Source organism: Zophobas morio, unplaced genomic scaffold (genome assembly GCF_036711695.1).
Source record: "Zophobas morio isolate AGI-343-1 ecotype UQ-CSIRO unplaced genomic scaffold, CSIRO_AGI_Zmor_V1 ptg000016l, whole genome shotgun sequence".
NCBI classification, from domain to species: domain Eukaryota; kingdom Metazoa; phylum Arthropoda; class Insecta; order Coleoptera; family Tenebrionidae; genus Zophobas; species Zophobas morio.
This window is the reverse complement of record NW_026972121.1, coordinates 2,059,340-2,082,033: the sequence shown is the minus strand read 5'-3', so window position 1 is coordinate 2,082,033 and position 22,694 is coordinate 2,059,340. Positions and strand designations below refer to the sequence as shown.

General features: G+C 28.1%; 1 protein-coding gene across 3 annotated transcripts in view; it reads left to right on the top strand.

Moving 5' to 3' along the window:
- The window catches only part of LOC135129545 (protein unc-13 homolog A), a 186,925-nt gene that overhangs the window by 122,457 nt on the left and 41,774 nt on the right, over window positions 1–22,694 (top strand). For 2 of the 3 annotated variants that reach the window (XM_064056714.1, XM_064056711.1), the window contains one exon: window positions 15,227–15,347. In XM_064056714.1, the coding sequence (XP_063912784.1) occupies window positions 15,227–15,347 (121 nt within the window). Of the gene's footprint in view, window positions 1–15,226; window positions 15,348–22,024; window positions 22,132–22,694 lie in introns of all 3 variants that reach the window. The other variant, XM_064056712.1, reaches the window with a different exon arrangement.

The following is a 22,694-nucleotide window of genomic DNA, read 5'->3' as shown; positions in this document are numbered from 1 at the left end:
TTCGTTTATCCCCTCCCAAAAAATTGATGACGTATAATTTTTCGAAAAATCTGGATTTATTTATCTTCGACATATTTTTAGTTCATTTTTCAATTTTTCCATTTTTCAGTGTTTTGGTTTCATAATTTTTCGTTTTTTCAGCTTTAATTATTGTAATATTTCAATCTCCGGATTTCCAAATATTTCGATTTTTTTAATCGTAAAAAAATGAATAACTGCAAATCAAATAACTGAAGAAACGACAAATTGAAAAAATTGAAACTGAAAAAAATAAAAAATTATAAAATAGGAACATTGAAAAATTGGAAAATTATAAAAATGAAGAAAACGAAATAAAAATTACAAATTGAAAATTTGAAGAAATGAAAACTTGAAGAATCGAAAAATTGAAAAACTAAAAATGGAATAATTGAAAGGTCGAATAAATGAAAAAGCTTTAAAATTCTAAAATCGTAAACTCGAAAAAATGAAAATTTTTATAAATTATTATTCAAGTAAAAACTATAAAAATTGCAAAAATGAATTGAAATTGAAGAAATGAAAAACTCAAAAATCGTGAAATTGGAAAATTTAAAATTGAAAAAACTAAAAATTAAAAACCAAAAAATTTTAAAAATGAAGAAAATAACCGATGCAAAAAATTGCTAATCGAAAAATTGAAGACATGAGAAATTGAAAAAGCCAAAATTTTAAAAATACAAAAATTGAAAAATCAGAAATCGAAAACCGAAAAATTGCAAATCAAGAAATTGAAAAATCCAAAATTTGAAAATGTTCACATTAAAAATAAACAAAATTCACTAAATCACAACATTGAGATCTCGAAAAATTGAAAAAATAAAAAAAATACCCAAACAAAAAATTGCTAATCGAAAAATTGAAGGCATGAAAAACTCAAAAATCCAAAATTTGAAAAATCAAAAATCAAAAACCGAAATTGGCAAATCAAAAAATTGAAAATTTTCACATTAAAAAAAAGAAAAATTATTAAAACACAACATTGAAAAATTGAAAATTGGAAGACATGAAGAATTGAAAAACCAAAATTTTAAAAATACAAGAATTGAAAAATCAGAACTTGAAAACCCAACTAAAAAGGAACAAAATTCATTAAATCACAATATTAAGATAACGAAAAATTTAAAAAATAAACACAATAACCCAAACAAAAAATTGTAATCGAAAAACTGAAGACATGAAGAATTGAAAAACCAAAATTTTAAAAATACAAGAATTGAAAAATCAGAACTTGAAAACCGAAACATTGCAAATCAAGAATTGAAAAATCCCAAATTTGAAAATGTTCACACTAAAAAGGAACAAAATTCATTAAATCACAATATTATGATAACGAAAAACTTAAAAAATAAACACAATAACCCAAACAAAAAATTGTAATCGAAAAACTGAAGGCATGGAAAATAAAAAATCCAAAATTTGAAAACCGAAATGTTGCAATTCAAAAATTCAAAAATCGAAAAATTTAAAATTTTTACATCAAAACAGAAGAAAAACAATGAAATCCCAACATTGAAAAATCGAAAAATAGAAGACATGAAAAATTGAAAAAACAAAACTTAAAAAAAACAAAAATTGAAAATTAGAACTCGAAAACCGAAAAATTGCAAATCGAGAAACTGAAAAATCCAAAATTTGAAAATTTTCACATGAAAAAGGAACAAAAATTAAATCACAACAATGAGATCTCGAGAAATTGAAAAAATAAACAAAATAATCGAAACAAAAAATTGCTAATCGAAAAGGCATGAAAAATTAAAAATCCAAAATTTGAAAAATCAAAACTCGAAAACCGAAAAATTGCAAATTGAGAAATTGAAAAATCCAAAATTTGAAAATATTCACATTAAAAAGGAACAAAAAATCACAACATTGAGATCTCGAAAAATTGAATAAATAAACAAAATAACCGAAACAAAAAATTACTAATCGAAAAATTGAAGGCATGAAAAATTAAAAAATCCAAAATTTGAAAAATCAAAAATCGAAAACCATAATGTTGCATTTTCACATTAAAAATAAACAAAATTCATGAAATCACATTGAAATATCGAAAAATTGAAAAAATAAAGAAAACCGAAACAGAAAATTTCTAATCGAAAATTTGAGGGCACAGAAAATTAAAAAATCCAAAATTTGAAAAATCAAAAATCGAAAACCGAAATTTGCAAATCAAAAAATAGTAAAAATAAAGAAAATAACCGATACAAAAAACTGCTAATTGAAAACACGAAAAACTGAAAAATCGAAAAATTGAAAAATCTAAAATTGAAAAACCCAAAATTTTAAAAATACAAAAATTGAAAAATCAGAATTCGAAAACCGAAAAATTGCAAATCGAGAAATTGAAAAATCCAAAATTTGAAAATGTTCACATTAAAAATAAACAAAATTCACTAAATCACAACATTGAGATCTCAAAAAATTGAATAAATAAACAAAATAACCGAAACAAAAAATTACTAATCGAAAAATTGAAGGCATGAAAAATTAAAAAATCCAAAATTTGAAAAATCAAAAATCGAAAACCGAAATGTTGCAAATCAAAAATTGAAAAACCGAAAAATTGAAACTTTTCACGTTAAAAAAAAGAAAAATTATGAAATCACACCATTGAAAATTCGAAAAATTGAAAAAATAATGAAAATAACGAATACAAAAAATTGCTAATCGAAAAATTGAAGCCATGAAGGCACGGAAAATTAAAAAATCAAAAAATTGAAAAATTGAAAAGTATATCGAAAAATTAAAAAAACGAGAAATTGGGAAAAGTAAAACGTTATAAAATATTACGTATCTTTAAAATGAAAACTAAAAAAATTGTAAATCAAAAAACTGAAGAAACCAAAAATTGAAAAATTCCACATTGAATAAAAGAAAAATTATAAAGTCGGAATTTGAAAAGCCGAAAAATTGAAAAATGAGAAAAAACAACGAAAAACTGCAAATTGAAAAATTAAAAATTGAAAACTCGTGAAAATGTAAATCGAAAAATTGCAAAATCTAAAACTTGAAACATCCGAAAGTTGGAAAATCGAAAATTTAAAAAATTTTAAAATGAAGAGTTACATGTCGTAAAACTGAGCAAACAAAAAATTAAAAATGGGAACATTAAAAAATCGAGAAATAAAGAAAATGAAGCATCGAAATCAAAAATTAGATGAAAATGTAAAGAAATGAAAAATTAGAGAATCGAAAATCTGAAAAATAAAAATGCAAACTCGAGAAATTTTAAATTAAAAAATTGCAAAATCTAAAAATTGAAAAACCAAAAAGTGAAAATTTGTAAAATCGCAAATCGAAAAATTGAAAAAACGAAAATCATGCAATTGAAAAGTCTAAAACTGAAAAAATGAAATACTAAAAAGTCCAAGAATCGAAAAATTGAAACGTTGGAAACCAAAAAACCGCAAAGCGAAAAACTGGAATTTCAGCAATTTAAAAATTTCATAAAAATTGAATAAAAAATACATAAAATCAGAACATTTGAAAAATAGAAGAAACCGAAACGAAAAATTGAAAAATCAAAAAGTGAAAACTTCATAAAACTACTGATCGTAAAATTGCAAAATCTGAAGACTGAAATATCCCAAAGGTTGGAATACCGAAAATTTCGAAAATTTTAATAAACCAAATTTGATGAAACGAAAAATTGGAAAAACTAAAATTATAAAAATCAAAAAATAAAGAAAATAAAATATGTAAACGCAAAATTCGATGAATATTTCAAGAAATGAAAAACTAAAGAATCAAACATTCGGAAAATTAAAAACTAAAAACTCGAGAAATTTTAAATCAAAATATTGCAAAATCTAAAATTTGAAAAAACAGAAATTGAAGAAACGAAAATTTGAAAAAATTGAAATTGAAAAAAATCGCAAAGCGAAAATTTGAAGAAATGAGAGATTTAAGGATCAAAGAATTGATAAATTAAAAACAGAAAACCCGAGAAATTTCAATTCGAATAAACGAAAAGTAGAAAAATTGAAGAAACGAAAAATTATAAATTGTAAACTTTGCAAAATATAAACAATAAAAGTTGTGAAATTGAAAAACTGCAAAATTTAAACCTGAAAACTCGAAAAATTGCAAATCTAAAACCCGGAGAAACAAAAAAAATGAAAAATAGACGAACTGAAAAATCAGCCAGGGGCGAAATAACCGACCAATTTTTTACTCAGCCTCACAACCCTCCGAAACCCCTCTCCACGCTTTCCCTTTCGTCCACCCCAAGCCTCCTCAATTACAGCAACGTTTGTCGTGCAAATACCGACCAAATCAACTCGGCCCAACCCGACGAAAAAGTTTCATTTTTGACCCGCTTGATCTCTTGTCAACTCACAAAATCAACAAATAAATATTATGTAAACACGGTCGAGCCGACCTTTGCCTCAATAATCGATGAAGCAATATTGGTATTTGCGGCAAACAGAGCGCCATTTTCTCGTTGAATTTTCAAGTGAAACTCTACGAATCTCTTAACTGCCTGTGCAAGTAACGATTTAAATTTCAAATTTTTATTCCACTTTGGAGCTTAATAAAAGCAAAAGTCTCGGAATTCATTCGAGAGCTTTCATCTAGGGCCTGCATGAAAAGCGCAATCTTTGCTGTACTTAAAAATTGAAAGCACAAAGCTGCCGGAAATTATCCATAACGAGTTTTATTATTTATTTTAGGCTCCATCTACAAATATTTGCGTCAACCAAACCCTGAAATGATCTTCCAGATCCCTGAAATTACGTGTATAAATTCGCCCTTCGTCGCTCCACACAAATATTTAGTTTGCGTTGTTTGTAATTGTTTAATGGATCCGGGAATTTTATATCCTCTGCATTGTCTTTTGTTCACTAAATTGTTTTGTTAGTCGGACACTGCAGGGCCCTAAATTCATTCCATTGACGTGCGTAAATTGAAATGGACGGTAATCCATTCAGTACATGGACTCAATTATCCCTGATAGCTTATTAGTGTTATGATTTGCGGCGGACTGGAATTGGAACACCGCCACCCGGACTCAAAACATTTCACTAAACTTATTTCGTCGATTCGAATTAGCACACCCAATATTTTCCCCATTCTCGTTCGAACCAATCCAATTTATATATATTCTCAAGAGTTATTCACTCGAAAGAAATTAGTTCCAAAACTTAAATAAATCAATACGCACAAGCCGTAATGGCGTTACAAAACTTCGGCGAAGAAAAACTTCGCGTAAAAATGTTGCAAAAACTAATGAATAAGTTAGAACAAGCAAAGTTGTCTTATTCGATTGCTTTCGCATTTTCGCTCGCACCCAAACCCAGTCCATCTGCTCGGGTTTGGTTGAAAAATGGCAAAAAAGACACTCCGTCTGTGTTAATCAACCCCTCACGCAAAAAAATTAAAAATGTCTCATTATCTAACGAACAAACAATTACTGCGAATGACAGCTCTGCAGACAAAATCGATTAACTTGCGTCTGCTAAAACCCACTCATCAACAACCGGGCGACGGATACGATTTAAAATGACACATTCACAAAAACTCGCTGGGAAATTGTTTTAAAAGCTCCATTAGAGCTTTTTTAGTCGGCGCGTCACGGTGTGTATGATAATATCGCATTACGGGGAAGTAAGTGATGCCGGTTCTGGGGCAGTTTGACCTTGGGTGACCTCGCCTAGAAGCCCCGTCATATAAATACGTACTAGCTGCAGTCAGAATCGTCAACATAAGTCGAAATGTACTTAGGAACTCAAGAAATTCGACAAAAAAATGGTCGAAGGTTATGTCGACAGAACTTCGCTCGCCCCTGAATTTTTTGTAGTACCCAAAGTCCAATAAATACCGCTTCTTTAAAGAATTATAAAAATCTTTGCGATTTTTGTTTTCTGATAACCTCGATAACGTGAAAAACAGTGGCCTACTTAAATAACAAAAATTAGAAAAACTGAAAAATCGAAATCCTAAGAACTAAAATATTGAAAAACCAAAAAATGGACAAAACTGAAAAATTGAAAAGTCGGGAACGTCGAAAAATCACAAACCCGAAAAATCGAAACGTCGAAATCTCGATAAAATTTTAAAAATCGAAAACTGAACAAAGAAAAACTGAAAATTCGAAAAATCAAGAAATAGAAACACTGGAAAGTCGATAAATATAGAAACGGAAAAATTCAAAAAATCGAGACGGCGAAAAATTGAAAAATCGAAAAACCGAAAATTTAGAAACAAAAAATCGAAAAATTCAGAAATCGAGAATCGATGCATCAAAACACTGAAAAATTCAGAAACCGAAAACTTGAGAAATCGATAAATCGAAAAATTGAAAAATTTTAAAATCGGAAAATCGGAACATCAAAATATCGTAAAATTGAAAAGAAAAATCGAGATATTGAAGAATCTAGAAATTGAAAAATCCCAAAATTGAAATGTCGAAGAATTGAAAAATCGAAACATCCACAAAATTTCGAAATATCGAGCGATCGAACATTTAAAAAACCAAACAAATTCCAAAACTGAAAAATTGAAAAAATCTCGATAAATCGTGAATTCTAAAAATTGAAGAATTGGAAAATTGAAAATTCGAAAAATCAAGAATTGGAAACACTGGAAAGTCGAGAAATCTGCGAATGAAAAAATCAAAAAAGTCGAAAAATGGAGAAATCGAAAGACGAAAAATCAAAATTCGAATAAACGAGAAATGGATAAATCGAAAAACCGAAAAGTTAGAAACGCCAAAAACTGAATTGAAAAACTGAAAAATCCAAAAATTGAGAACTCGAGAAGTCAAGAAATCGAAACTTGTAATGTCAAGAATTCAAGAAGTAGGAAAATTAAAAAATTGAAAGGCCTAAAAATCAAGAAATTGAAATTTTGAAAAATTGAAAAATTGAAAAATTGAGGAATCAAAACACTGAAATACTCAGAAACCGAAAACTTGAAATCGAGGAATCGAAAATTCGTAAAACTGAAAAATCGAAAAAATAAAAAATCGAAATATTGAAAAATCTAAAAATTGAAAAATCCCGAAATTGAAATGTCGAAGAATTGAAAAATCGGAACATCCAAGAAATTGATAATCAAAAAATCGAAATCCGAAAAGTCGAAATATCGAAATATCGAGCGATCGAACATTTAAAAAACCAAGAAAATTCCAAAATTGAAAAATTGAAAAATCGGAAACACTGAAGAATCGGAAAATCGAAAAATCGCGAAGCGGAAAAATCGAAACATCGAAATCTCGATAAATCGTGAATTCGAAAAATTGAAGAATTGAAAAGCTGAAAATTCGAAAAATCAAGAATTAGACACACTGGAAAGTCGAGAAATCTGCGAGTGATAAAATCAAAAAAGTCAAAAAATGGAGAAATCGAAAGACGAAAAATAAAAATTCGAATAATCGAAAAATGGATAAATCGAAAAGTTAGAAACGCCAAAAATTGAACTGAAAAACTGAAAAATTCAAAAATTGGGAAATCGAGAAGTCAAGAAATCGAAGCAATGTAATGCCGGGAATTCAAGAAATAGTAAAATTAAAACATTGAAAAGCCGAAAAATCAAGAAATTGAAAATTTGAAAAATCGAGAAATTGAAAAATTCAAAAATTGAAGAATCAAAACACTGAAAAACTTTGAAACCGAAAAGTTGAGAAATTGAGAAATCGAGGAATCGAAAATTCAAAAAAAAATTAAAATCTAAAAACCGGAGTGTTGAGAAATCGAAACAATGTAATGTCGGGAATTCAAGAAATAGGAAAATTAAAAAATTGAAAACCCGAAAAATTAATAAATTGTAAATTTGGAAAATCGACAAATTGAAAAATCGAAAAATTGTAGAATCAAAACACTGAAAAACTCAGAAACCGAAAACTTGAGAAATTGAGAAATCGAGGAATCGAAAATTCAAAAAATTTTTAAAATCTAAAAACCGGGGTGTTGAGAAATCGAAAATTCGATAAATAAATCGAAAAACTGAAAAATTAAAAAATCGGAACATTAAAAAATCGTAACACTGAAAAATAAAAAAAAATGAGAAATCGAGATATTGAAAAATCTAGAAATTGAAAAATCTCAAAATTGAAATCCAAGAAATTGATAATCGAAAAATCGAAATTCGAAAAGTCGAGATATCGAAATATCGAACGATCGAACATTTGAAAAACCAAGAAAATTCCAAAATTGAAAAATTGAAAAATCGAAAACACTGAGGAATTGGAAAATCGGAAAATCGCGAAGCCGAAAAATCGAAACATCGAAATCTCGATAAATCGTGAATTCGAAAAATTGAAGAATTGAAAAACTGAAAATTCGAAAAATCAAGAATTGGAAACACTGGAAAGTCGAGAAATCTACAAATGAAAAAATCAAAAAAGTCGAAAAATGGAGAAATCGAAAGTCGAAATATCAAAAATCGAATAATCGAGAAATTGATAAATCGAAAAACCGAAAAGTTGGAAACGCCAAAAATTTAATTGAAAAACTGAAAAATTCAAAAATTGAGAACTCGTGAAGTCGAGATATCGAAACATTGTAACGTCGAGAATTCAATAAATAGGAAAATTAAAAAATTGAAAACTCGAAAAATTAATAAATTGCAAATTTGGAAAATCGACAAATTGAAAAATCGAAAAATTGTAGAATCAAAACACTGAAAAACTCAGAAACCGAAAACTTGAGAAATTGAGAAATCGAGGAATCGAAAATTCAAAAAATTTTTAAAATCTAAAAACCGGGGTGTTGAGAAATCGAAAATTCGATAAATAAATCGAAAAACTGAAAAATTAAAAAATCGGAACATTAAAAAATCGTAACACTGAAAAATAAAAAAAATGAGAAATCGAGATATTGAAAAATCTAGAAATTGAAAAATCTCAAATATGAAATCCAAGAAATTGATAATCGAAAAATCGAAATTCGAAAAGTCGAGATATCGAAATATCGAACGATCGAACATTTGAAAAACCAAGAAAATTCCAAAATTGAAAAATTGAAAAATCGAAAACACTGAGGAATTGGAAAATCGGAAAATCGCGAAGCCGAAAAATCGAAACATCGAAATCTCGATAAATCGTGAATTCGAAAAATTGAAGAATTGAAAAACTGAAAATTCGAAAAATCAAGAATTGGAAACACTGGAAAGTCGAGAAATCTACAAATGAAAAAATCAAAAAAGTCGAAAAATGGAGAAATCGAAAGTCGAAATATCAAAAATCGAATAATCGAGAAATTGATAAATCGAAAAACCGAAAAGTTGGAAACGCCAAAAATTGTATTGAAAAACTGAAAAATTCAAAAATTGAGAACTCGTGAAGTCGAGATATCGAAACATTGTAACGTCGAGAATTCAATAAATAGGAAAATTAAAAAATTGAAAACCCGAAAAATTAAGAAATTGCAAATTTGAAAAATAGAGAAATTGACAAATCGAAAAATTGAAGAATCAAAACACTGAAAAACTCGGAAACCGATAACTTGAGAAATTGAGAAATCGAAAATTCGAAAAATTTTGAAAATCGAAAAACCGGGGTGTCGAGAAATCGAAAGTTCGATAAATCGAAAAATCGAAAAATTGAAAAATTTTAAAATCGGTGAATCGGAACGTCAAAAAATCGTAAAACTGAAAAATCAAAAGAAAGAAAAATCGATATATTGAAAAATCTAGAAATTGAAAAATCCCAAAATTGAAATGTCGAAAAATTGAAAAATCGGAACATCCAAGAAATTGATAACCAAAAAATCGAAATCCGAAAAGTCGAAATATCGAAATATCGAGCGATCGAACATTTGAAAAACCAAACAATTCCAAAATTGAAAAATTGAAAAATCGGAAACACTGAAGAATTGGAAAATGGGAAAAATCGCGAAGCCGAAAAATCGAAACATCGAAATCTCGACAAATCGTGAATTCGAAAAATTGAAGAATTGAAAAACTGAAAATTCGAAAAATCAAGAATTGGAAACACTGGAAAGTCGAAAAATCTACAGATGAAAAAAAGTTAGAAACGCCAAAAATTTTATTAAAAACTGAAAAATTCAAAAATTCAGAACTCGAGAAGTCGAAACATTGTAATGTCGAGAATTCAAGAAATAGGAAAAATAAAAAATTGAAAACCCGAAAAATCAAGAAAATGAAAATTTTAAAAATCGAGAAATTGAAAAATCGAAAAATTGAAGAAATGAAAAATTGAAAAATCGTGAAACTGGAAATTTTCAAATTGAAGAACAAACAAATTTTAAAAATGAAGTAAATAACCGATACGAAAAATTGAAGAGCCTGAAAAACTGAAAAAGCCAAAATTTTAAAAATGCAAAAAATGGAAAATCAAAAAGCGAAAACCGAAAAATTGCAAATCGAGAAATTGAAAACTCCAAAATTTGAAAATGTTCACATTAAAAAGTAACAAAATTCACTAAATCACAACTTTGAGATCTCGAAAAATTGAAAAAATAAACAAAATAACCGAAACAAAAAATTGCTAATCGAAAAATTGAAGGTTTGAAAAAATAAAAAATCGAAAATTTGAAACATCAAAAATCGAAAACCGAAATTTGCAAATCAAAAAATTGAAAAGTCGAAAAATTGAAAATTTTCACATTAAAAAAAAGAAAAACTATGAAATCACAACATTGGAAAATCGAAAAATCACAAACCCGAAAAATCGAAACATCGAAATCGCGATAAAATTTTAAAAATCGAAAACTGGAAATCTAGAAACGGAAAAATCAAAAAAATTGAGAAATCGAAAAACCGAAAATTTTGTGACACCAAAATGTGTTGAGTTTAAAAATTGAAAAATCTAAAAATTTAGAATCGAAGAATCAAAACACTGAAAAACCCAGAAACCGAAAACTTGAGGAAATCGAGAAATCGAAGAATCGAAAATTCGATAAATCGAAAAATTGAAAAATTAAAAAATTTTAAAATCGGAAAATCGGAACATCAAAAAACTGAAAAATCAAAAAAACGAGAATTCGAGATATTGAAAAGTATAGAAATTGAAAAATCCCAAAATTGAAATGTCGAAGAATTGAAAAAACCCAACATCCAAGAAATGGCAAATCGAAAAATCGAAATCCATTATGTCGAAATATCGAAATATCGAGTCATCGAACATTTAGAAGATAGAAAACTTCAAATATCAAAATTTCGAAGAATTAAAATTTCGAAAAACCAAAAAAACCCCAAAATTGAAAAATCAGAAACAACGAAGAATTGAAAACCTGAAAATTCGAAAAATCAAGAATTGAAAACACTGGAAAGTCGGAAAATCTAGAAACAGAAAATTCAAAAAATTGAAAAATCGAAAAGCCGAAAATTTAGAAACACCAAAAATTGTTGAATTGAAAAATTGAAAAATCGAAAAATTGAGAAATCGAGAATCGAAGAATCCAAACACTGAACTTGAAAAATTGAGAAACCCAAGAATCGAAAATTCGAAAAATTCCAAATATTCAAAAACGGAGATGTCAATAAAGCGAAAAATTGGATAAACCGAAAAGCCGAGAAATGAAAAAAAAATTAAATCGAAAGATCGGGACATCAACAAGTTGTAAAACTGAAAAATCAAAAAAACGATTAATTGATATATTGAAAAATCTAGAAATCTAGAAAAAATCGAAATCCAAAAAGTCGAAATATCAAAATATCGAGTGATCGAACATTTAGAACATAGAAACCTTAAAATATTTTGAAATTTCGAAAAATTAAAATATCAAAAAACCAAAAAACTTCCAAAATTGAAAAATTGAAAAATCAGCAACATCGAATAATTGGAAAATCAAAAAAATCGCAAGGCCGAAAAATCGCAACATCGAAATCTCGATAAATCGTGAAATTGAAAAATCAAGAATTGGAAACACTGCAAAGTCGAGAAATCTAGAAATGAAAAAATCAAAAAACTGAAGTCGAAAAATTGAGAAATCGAAAGTCGAAAAATCAAAAATCAAAAATCGATGAATCGAGAAATTGATAAATCGAAAAACCGAATTTCCAAAAGTCGAAATATCGAGCGATCGAATATTTAGAAAATAGAAAACTGAAAATACAGAAATTTCGAAGAATTAAAATATCAAAAAAGCAAAAAAATTCCAAAATTGAAAAATTGGAAAATCGGGAACGTCCAAGAATTGGAAAATCGAAAAATCACAAACCCGAAAAGTCGAAACAATGAAATCTCGATAAATCATGATATCAAAAGATAAAATGAAAAAATTGAAAACCCGAATAACCAAGAAATTGATAATTCGAAAAATCGAGAAATTAAAAAATCGCAAAATTGAGGAATCAAAACACTGAAAAACTCAGAAACCGAAAACTTGAGAAATTGAGAAATCGAAGAATCGAAAATTGGAAAAAATTTTAAAATCGAAAAACCGAGATGTTGAAAAACTAAAAAATTTAAAAATCGGAACATCAGAAAATCGTAAAACAAAAAAATTTTAAAAATGCGAAATTAAGATGTTGAAAAATCTAGAAATCGAAAAATTGAAAAATTAAAATTGAAACCATTTTAAATGTAAAAAAAATCGAAAAATTGGAAACTTGACCAATCAAAACATCGAAATCTCGAAAAATCTTGAAGTCGAAAAATTAAAAGTTTTAAAAATAGAAAAATTGAAGAATTGAAAAACTGAACATACGAAAAATCGAGAAATCGAAACACTAGAAAGTCGAGAAATTAACAAATGGAAAGATAAAAAAATTGAGAAGTCGAGAAATTGAGAAACCGAAAAACCGAAAATTTAGAAAACCCAAAAATGGAAGAATCGAAAACCGAAAAATCAAGAAAGCGAGAAATCGAGAAGTCGAATCGAAATATTGAAAAGTCGAGAATTCAAGAAACAGTGATTTTCCTAATTGAAAAGCCGAAAAATCGAGAAATCGAAAATTTGAAAAATCGAGAAGCTGAAAAATAGAAAAATTGAAGAATCAAAATATTAATAAGAACCCAACACTAAAATTTTGAAAGAATGAATAACTGAAAGTTGAGAAATTGAGAAATCGAAAAGTCAAAAAATTTTAAAAATCGAAAAACCACGATGTAGAGGAATCGAAATTTCGAAAAATTAAAAAATTAGAAAATCGAGGAATGGGAACATCAAAAGATCGTAAAACTGAAAAATCAATGAAATGAGAATCGAGAAAATTGCAAAATCTAAAATTTGAAAATTCAAAAAATTGGAAAATGGAGAAATGAAAAACGGAGAAAGGAAGAAAATGAAAAAAAAATCAAACGAAAAATTGAAAAATCGAAACATCGAAAAATCGAAGGAACGTCAAGAGATCGAGAAATCGAAAAGTTGGGAAATCAAAAATTCAGAAAAATCGAAATAGCCCAAAATCGAAAAACTGAAAACTGAACAATTTTAGATGTAACAAAATCAAAAAATTTTGAAATTGACCTATCGAAAAATTAAAAATTTTAAAAATTGAAAAATTGAAAAACTGGAAATTCGAAAAATCGAGAAATCGAAACGGTGTAAACAAATAGAAAATCCAAAAATCCAGAAGCCGAAAAATGGCGAAATCGAAAAGTCGAAAAGCCTAAACCCGATTAATCGAGTAACTGAGAAATCGAAAAACCGAAAACTTAGAAACGTCAAAAACTGAATAACCGAACAATCGAAAATTTTAAAAACCGAAAAATTGAAGAATCAAATCGCTGAAAAATCCCAACATTGGAATGTTCAAACACTGAAAAACTGAAAATTTGAAAAATTGAAAAATCTAAAAGTCAAAAAATTTCAAAAATCGAAAAACTGCTATGTAGAGAAATCAAAAGACTGAAAATTTGGAAACGCCAAATATCGAAAAATTGAAAAATCGAAAAATTGAAAAACTGAAAAACTTAAAGATCGAAAAATTGAGGAATCAAGAAGTCGAGAAATCAAAACATTGAAAACTCGAGAATTCAGGAAATAGGGAAAACAAAAAATTGAAGAGTCGAAAAATCCAGAAATCGAAAAACTGAAAATCAAGGAATTGAAAAACCCCGAAACTGTTAGGTCGAACAATTGGAAAATCGAAAAATTGCAAAGCCTAAAATCGAAAAATTTTTAAATTGGAGAGAATTTGAAATAACAAGAGATCGAAAAGTCGGGAACTCAAAAAATCGAGAAGTCGAAATTGCCCAAAATTGAAAAATCGGAAAAATATTAAAAAATTTAAGATGTAAAAAATCGAAAAATTGGAAAATTGAAAAACGGATTTTCCAAAAATCGATAAATCCAAACGCTAGAGTCAAGAAATTAAGAAATGGAAAAATCAAAAAATCGAAAATTCGAAAAGTCAAAAACCGATTAATCGAAAAATCTAAAAACTGAAAAGTCGAAAAATTGGGAAATCGAAAATTTGAAAAATCGAGAAACACCGACGAATCAAACAACTGAAAAAATCCAAAATTGAAATGTACAAAATCATAACACGAAAAATCAAAAATACAAGAAATCTAAAAATCTAAAATTTCAAAAATCAAAAAATTGAAATATTAAAAAACTGAAAAATCGAAAAACCAAGAAATCGACAAGTCACAAAAGTTGAAAAATCGAAGAACTGAAAAATAAAAATTGTCCGAAGATTATTTCGACAGAATTTCCCTCGCCCCTAAAATACAGTACAATAAATCCAGATTTTTCGAAAAATTATAACATTTGATTTTGCGAATTTTATCTTTTATGGTAAGTTATACAAATTAAAATGAAAATATGTACATATACAATGTTAAAATAGAGGTAAAGAAGCTTGCTACGCATTTGTTTCAAGCGAATTTTTTCATTACAAAATTTTAAAATGACGTCATCAATTTTTTGGGAGGAAATAAATCAAGAAATTTTGATTAACGATTTACCATAATAATCACGATAAGCTTAAAACGTTTGCAGATTTCAGATCATTCGGTTTTGCCGTTTCAGAGTTAAATTTTCAAATTAGTGTTACACAGACAGACAGACGGAAACGAGAGACCACGTTGTTCGTACTTTAGGGGTCATGGAAGGTTGAGAAAACATGAAAGTACCTATATATTGTATTTCTTAACGAATGGCTTCATAAGTTGTGTCCATCCTGAATATTTGTGACTCTGTCTCTGGAACCACGACTTCTTCACACCGATTGTTTATGTCCTTGTCCACAACAGGTTATGGTGCCACCACGTGCTTGATTTCATAAGTTACAATTATATACGCTGAATTCGCACTTACGTTTCAGACTCCTAACCAATCAAATGTTTCAGGGGCCGCCGAGAAGAGTTCAAAACACGGCGCCGAAGACAAGGCCAACAGCATCATCACCGCAATGAAGGAGCGAATGAAGCAGAGAGAGAGGGAGAAGCCCGAAATCTTCGAACTGATCAGGTATTGCGAAACGAGCAATTTTCCCTTTGTTCTTTTTCAGCGACCCAAGAGCTGCCTTTTCGCATTTTAGCAAACTATCCCCCGAAAACTCGCTACCGTCGGGTCTAGCGCACAATGGAAATTTCCAAGCGAGATTTATTCAGTTCTGTAAAATTTGATTAGGGATGATGCGGTTAACACTTCGAGTGTGGTCGGGGATGAAATGCGAGAAATGACGACTAAACAATCCGTTAATTAGTGTTGCCTTAAGCTATTGTCAACAGATGAAAGAGAACGGGCTAATTGTGTTTGTGTGGGGGATAAAGAAGCAGGAGGTGGATCGTAGGCGGGAAATGTGGACGCTAATCTGATTCGTTTATGGCATTTCTTCTTTAAAACTAGAGCGTTATGAGAATACAAAAACTTGAGTGCTGCAATTATAAAGTCTGAAGTTAATTTTGCGACTAATTGGGGCCGTTTTTGCCATTTCCCTATTCTCTGTACGCGTTAATGTTACATGTAGAAAACGGATTATTTGGTTTGCAGAAAACTAATTACGACTGGATGAATTAGTGGTTCGTAATTTTCAAATGCGCATGTTCTTCGTTCTTTTTACTCCCTGAGGGTAAACTAAATTGGTCTCCCGTTTCCGTCTCTCTGTCTGTTTGTTTGTCTGTCTGTCGTCTTTTTTTGGAAAAAAGATCAAAATTGTTCTTAATTTTGAATTTTTCGATTTTTCAATTTTTCATTTCCTAAATTTTTTAAGTTCTTGATTTTTATTTTTCACTTTCCACTCCTTTTTTAATTTTTTAAAATATATATTGCGATTTTTCGTTTTTTCATTTCTTTTATTTTTGCAATATTTCTTTCTATTTCATAATTTTATGATTTTACTTATTTTTAATTTTTTTTTCAATTCGTCGAATTTCCAATTTTTTTCAATTTTACAGTTTTTATTTTCCCAGTTATCGGAGTTTCCAATTTCTTGCATTTTGCACTTTTACGATTTTCTAAAATTGTAAAGTCGAAAAACAGTAACATTGAAGGATCGAAAAACTGAGAAATATGTAAGTCGAAAAATCGGAAAATCTAAAAATCTAAAAATCAAAAAAATCAGAAATTCTGAAATCCCAAAGTTGAAAAATCGATGAATGAAGAAACTAAAATATCGAAAAATTGAAAATTCGAGAAACTGAAAATTTACAAATCGAAAAACCGAAAAATCGAAAACTCTAAAAATCTAAAAATCAAAAAATTAGAGAATCCAAAAACCAAAAAATCGAAAAACCAAAAAAATCGGAAATTCTGAAATCCGAGCGTTGAAAAATGGAATAATAGAGAAATTGAAAATCGAATAATCGAAAAATCGAAAAATTTTAAAAAATCCGAAAATCGAAAAATCGAAAAATTGAAAAATCGATAAATCGAAAAATCGAGAAATCGAAAAACGAAAAATCAAGAGAAACTGAAAATCCAAAAACTGAAAATTCGAGAAACTGAAAATAAAAAAATCAAAAAAATCAGAAATTCTTAAACCCGAAGTTGAAAAACCGAAAAATGATGAAACCGAGATATCAACAAATTGAAAATTCGAGAAAGTTAAAATATAAAAATCGAAGAATCGAAAAATCAAGAGAATCCGAAAATCTAAAAATCGAAAAATCAAAAAGTAAAAGAAGCAGGAATTCTGAAATCCGAAAGTTAAAAAAATCGAGAAATGGAGAAAGTGAAATTCGAAAAATCGAAAAATCAAGAGAAACTGAAAATCTAAAAATTGAACAATCAAAAAATTAAGAGAATCTAAAAATCTGAAAATTGAAAATTCTAAAATAAAAAAAAAAGCAGGAATTCTGAAATTCGTAAGTTGAAAAATCGAGTAATAGAGAAATTGAAAATCAAATAATCGAAAAATCGAAAAATCAAGTGAAACTGAAAATCGAAAAATCAAAAAATCAAAAGAAACTGAAAATCTAAAAATAGAAAAATCAAAAAGTAAAAAAAAATCAGGAATTCTGAAATCCGAAAGTTAAAAAATCGGAAAATGGGGAAACTGAAAATCGAAAAATCAAGAGAAACTGCAAATCTATAAATCGAAAAATCAAAAAATCAAGAGAAACTGAAAATCTTAAAATAGAAAAATCTAAAAATATAAAAAAATCAGGATTTCTGAAATCCAAAAGTTGAAAAATCGAAAAATTGCGAAACTGAAATATCGAAAAATTGAAAATTTGAGAAACTGAAAATTTACAAATCGAAAAACCGAAAAATCTAAGTCAGGAGAAACTAAAATCGAAAAATCTAAAAATAAAAAAAATCAGGAATTCTGAATTCCAAAAGTTGAAAAACCGAAAAATGGAGAAACTGAAATACCGAAAATTTGAAAATTCGGGAACCTGAAAATCTCAAAATCGAAAAATCGAAAACTCTAAAAATCAAAAAAATTATAGAATCCAAAAACCAAAAAATCGAAAAACAAAAAAAAATCGGAAATTCTGAAATCCGAGTGTTGAAAAATCGAATAATAGAGAAATTGAAAATCGAATAATCGAAAAATCGAAAAATCAATTAATCGAGAAATTTAAAAAGAAAATCCGAAAATCTAAAAATAGAAAAATCTAAAAGTAAAAAAAAATCAGGAATTCTGAAATCCGAAAGTTAAAAAATCGGAAAATGGGGAAACTGAAAATCGAAAAATCAAGAGAAACTAAAAATCTGAAAATCGAAAAATCAAAAAATCAAGAGAAACTGAAATCTTAAAATAGAAAAATCTAAAAATAAAAAAAAATCAGGATTTCTGAAATCCAAAAGTTGAAAAATCGAAAAATTGCGAAACAGAAATATCGAAAAATTGAAAATTTGAGAAACTGAAAATTTACAAATCGAAAAACCGAAAAATCTAAGTCAAGAGAAACTAAAATCGAAAAATCTAAAAATCAAAAAAATCAGGAATTCTCAAATCCAAAAGTTGAAAAACCGAGAAATGGACAAACTGAAATATCGAAAATTTGAAAATTCGGGAACCTGAAAATCTAAAAATCGAAAACTCTAAAAATCTAAAAATAAAAAAATTTAAAGAATCCAAAAACCAAAAAATCGAAAAACCAAAAAAAATCGGAAATTCTGAAATCCGAGTTTTGAAAAATCGAATAACAGAGAAATTGAAAATCGAATAATCGAAAAATCGAAAAATCAATTAATCGAAAAATTTTAAAAAATCCGAAAATCGAAAACTTTAAAAATTGAAAAATCGAGAAATCGAAAAACGAAAAATCAAGAGAAACTGAAAATCTAAAAATCGAAAAATCAAAAGTAAAAAACCAGGAATACTGAAATCCGAACGTTAAAAAATCGAAAAATGGAGAAAGTGAAAATCTAAAAATTGAAGAATCAAAATCTTAAGAAAATCTGAAAATCTGAAAATCGAAAATTCTAAAATAAAAAAAAACAGGAATTCTGAAATTCGTAAGTTGAAAAATCGAATAACAGAGAAATTTAAAATCAAATAATCGAAAAATCGAAAAATCAAGTGAAACTAAAAATCTAAAAATCAAAAAATCAAAAAATCAAGAGAAACTGAAATCTTAAAATTGAAAAAGCGAAAAAATGGAGAAATCGGGAAGTCGAAAAATCGGAAAATCTAAAAATCTAAAAATAAAAAAAAATCAGGATTTCTGAAATCCAAAAGTTGAAAAATCGAAAAATGGAGAAACTGAAATATCGAAAAATTGAAAATTTGAGAAACTGGAAATCTAAAAATCAAAAAAATCGGGAATTCTTAAACTCAAAAATTGATAAATCGAAAAATGGAGAAACTGAAATATCAAAAATTGAAAATTCGAGAAACTGAAAATCGAAAAATCAAAAAATCAATAGAAACTGTAAATTTAAAATTGGAAGAATTGAAAAATCGAACAATATAAAAAATCAAAAAATTCAGGATCTCTGAAATCCAAAAGTTGAAAAGTCGGAAAATGGGGAAACTTTAATATCGAAAAATTGAAAATTCGAGAATCCGAAAAACGAAAAATCGAAAAGTTTAAAAATACAAAAAATTAGAAGATATAAAAATTAAAAAATTGAAAAATCATAAAAATCAGGACTTCTGAAATTCGTAAGTTGAAAAATCGAATAATAGAGAAACTGAAAATCAAATAATCGAAAAATCAAGTGAAACTGAAAATCTAAAAATCGAAAAATCAAAAAATCAAGAGAAACTGAAAATCTAAAAATAGAAAAATCTAAAACTAAAAAAATCACAATTTCTGAAATCCAAAAGTTGAAAAAACAGAAAATGGGGAATCTTTAATAGCGAAAATTTGAAAATTCCAGAATCTGAAAAAAAAAATCGAAAATTCTAAATATCAAAAAAAAATTGAAAATCTAAAAATAAAAAATTTAAAAATCATTAAAATCAGGAATTCTAAACTTCGTCTGTTCAAAAAGCGAATAATAGAGAAATTGAAAATCAAATAATCGAAAAATCAAGTGAAATTGAAAATCTAAAAATTGAAAATTCAAAAAATCAAGAAAAACTAAAAACCTAAAAATAGAAAAATCTAAAAATGAAAAAAATCACGATTTCTGAATCCAAAAGTTGAACAATCAGAAAATGGGGAAACTTTAATATTGAAAAATTTGAATCTTCGAGAATCTGAAAATCGAAAACTCTGAAAACTAAAAAAAAATAGAAAATCTAAAAATCAAAAAATTGAAAAATCATAAAATTCAGGAATTCTGAAATTCATAAGTTGAAAAATCGAATAATAGAGAAATTGAAAATCAAATAATCGAAAAATCAAGTGAAACTGAAAATTTAAAAATCGAAAAATCAAAAAATCAAGAGAAACTGAAAATCTAAAAATAGAAAAATCTAAAAATAAAAAAATCAGGATTTCTGAAATCCAAAATTTGAAGAATCGAAAAATTGGAAAACTTTAATATCGAAAAATTGAAAACTCTAAAAATCTAAAAATCAAAAAAATTAGAAAATCTAAAAATCAAAACATTCAAAATCATAAAAAATCATAAAAATCAGGCATTCTGAAATTCGTAAGTTGAAAAATCGAATAATAGAGAAATTGAAAATCAAGTAATCGAAAAATGAAGTGAAACTGAAAATCTAAAAATCGAAAAATCAAAAAATCAAGAGAAACTGAAAATCTAAAAATAGAAAAATCGAAAAATAAAAAATCAGGATTTCTGAAAACCAAAATTTGAAAAATCGAAAAATTGGGAAACTTTAAATATCGAAAAATTGAAAACTCTAAAAATCTAAAAATCAAAAAAATTAGAAAATCTAAAAATCAAAACATTCAAAAATCATAAAAATCAGGAATTCTGAAATTGGTAAGTTGAAAATCGAATAATAGAGAAATTGAAAATCAAATAATCGAAAAATGAAGGGAAACTGAAAATCTAAAAATAGAAAAATCTAAAAATAAAAAAAATCACGATTTCTGAAATCCAAAAGTTGAAAAATCCGAAAATGGGGAAGCTTTAATATCGAAAAATTGAAAATTCGAGATTCTGAAAATCAAAAAATCGAAAACTCTAAAAATAAAAACAAATTAGAAAATCAAAAAATCAAAAAATTGAAAAATCATAAAAATCAGGAATTCTGAAATTCGTAAGTTGAAAAATCGAATAATAGAGAAATTGAAAATCAAATAATCGAAAAATCAAGTGAAACTGAAAATCTAAAAATTGAAAAATCAAAAAATTAAGAGAAATTGAAAATCTAACAATAGAAAAATCTTAAAATAAAAAAATCAGGATTTCTGAAATCCAAAAGTTGAAAAATCGAAAAATGTAGAAACTGAAACATCGAAAAATCGTAAACTCCAAAATAAAAAAAATCAGGAATTCTGAAATCCGAAAGTTAAAAAATCGGAAAATGGGGAAACTGAAAATCGTAAAATCACGAGAAATTGAAAATCTAAAAACCGAAAAATCAAAAAATCAAGAGAAATTGAAAATCTAAAAATAAAAAAGTCACGATTTCTGAAATCCAAAAGTTGAAAGACGAAAAATGGAGAAACTGAAACATCGAAAAATGGAAAACTGTAAAAATCAAAAAAATTAGAAAACTAAAAATATAAAAATCAAAAAATCAGGAATTTTGAAATTCGAAAGTTGAAAATTCAAGAAAACGAGAAACTGAAATATCCAAAAATTGAAAATTCCAAAAAACTGAAAATCTGAAAATTGAAAAATCGAAAATTTGAGTAGGCCAAAAATTGAGAAATAGAAAAATTTAAAATCTAAAAGTGGAAAAATTGCAAAACTGAAAATTTGACAAGTATAAAACCAGGAAACTAAAAAATCTGACCTAATCTAACCTGACCTGACCTGACTTGACCCGCCATGACCTGACAAGCATCACACCACCGCTCTGATTATAACCGAAGCACAATACAAATTCTTTAGACCAATTTTTTTAAATCTCCTTCAAATAACACGCAGACTTCGTCTCTCTTATTTCGCTTGGACATTTCCGCGCCAGCGCCCCGAAATCCGCTGAAAACTCAGCTCTCGCTCATTGCAGCCAACAATTAACGTTTCTTTCCAGGCTCGATTAAGTTTCAGGCACCGCCTGGAGCGTCGTTCCCCGTCCGCTGTAGACATTTTGAGTAGAGAGCGTTATTGTATAGCCTGATTAATCGTTTCCTTTGTGTTATTGAGCATTATTGTATATACAGGGCCGTGTTCGGAGTGGAAGACAAGAGTCACGCAGGTCATATGAAAGCCGTCAAACAATCCGTGTTAGATGGTACCTCCAAGTGGTCAGCGAAGATAGCCATCACAGGTTTGTCGGGGCGGTTGATGTCTTCCAAATAAACATAAACATGCAAGAACATAACATATCCGTATACGACTGTGCTCTGTATGTTACCGACGGGCGCGGTGCGGTAAAGAGGAGGCTGGATCCTGGACGCTTTACCGCACCGTCGCCCGCTGAATGCTGAATGTGTACTGCTTTCGCTATTAAACGACCAACACCTATTTGCTTGAGGCCTTTTCGACTAATTGGGTATTTCTCACACACGACGCAGTGTCGGATCGATGACGACAGGCCGTTTCGATACGGTTCGAAAGAGATGAATGCACCTCTTGTGTTTTAGTGGCACTTAGCGTTGCTTACATGTAGTGCGAACGATTGGTCCTTGTACAGTCCCTACCTACACCCGAACGACCGTATGGAAAGTCGGGAAATTTTGTTGATGTGGGAAAAGTCGATTGCGATATTGCGTTTTCAGGATTCCAATTCCAACTTTTTGACGAGTTCGGTAATTGCCTGCAGGAAGGCTGAGGGCAATCGAGAAACCAAGTTCCGTTGTTTTTATTTCTAAGCGGAAGCTAAAGAAGGTA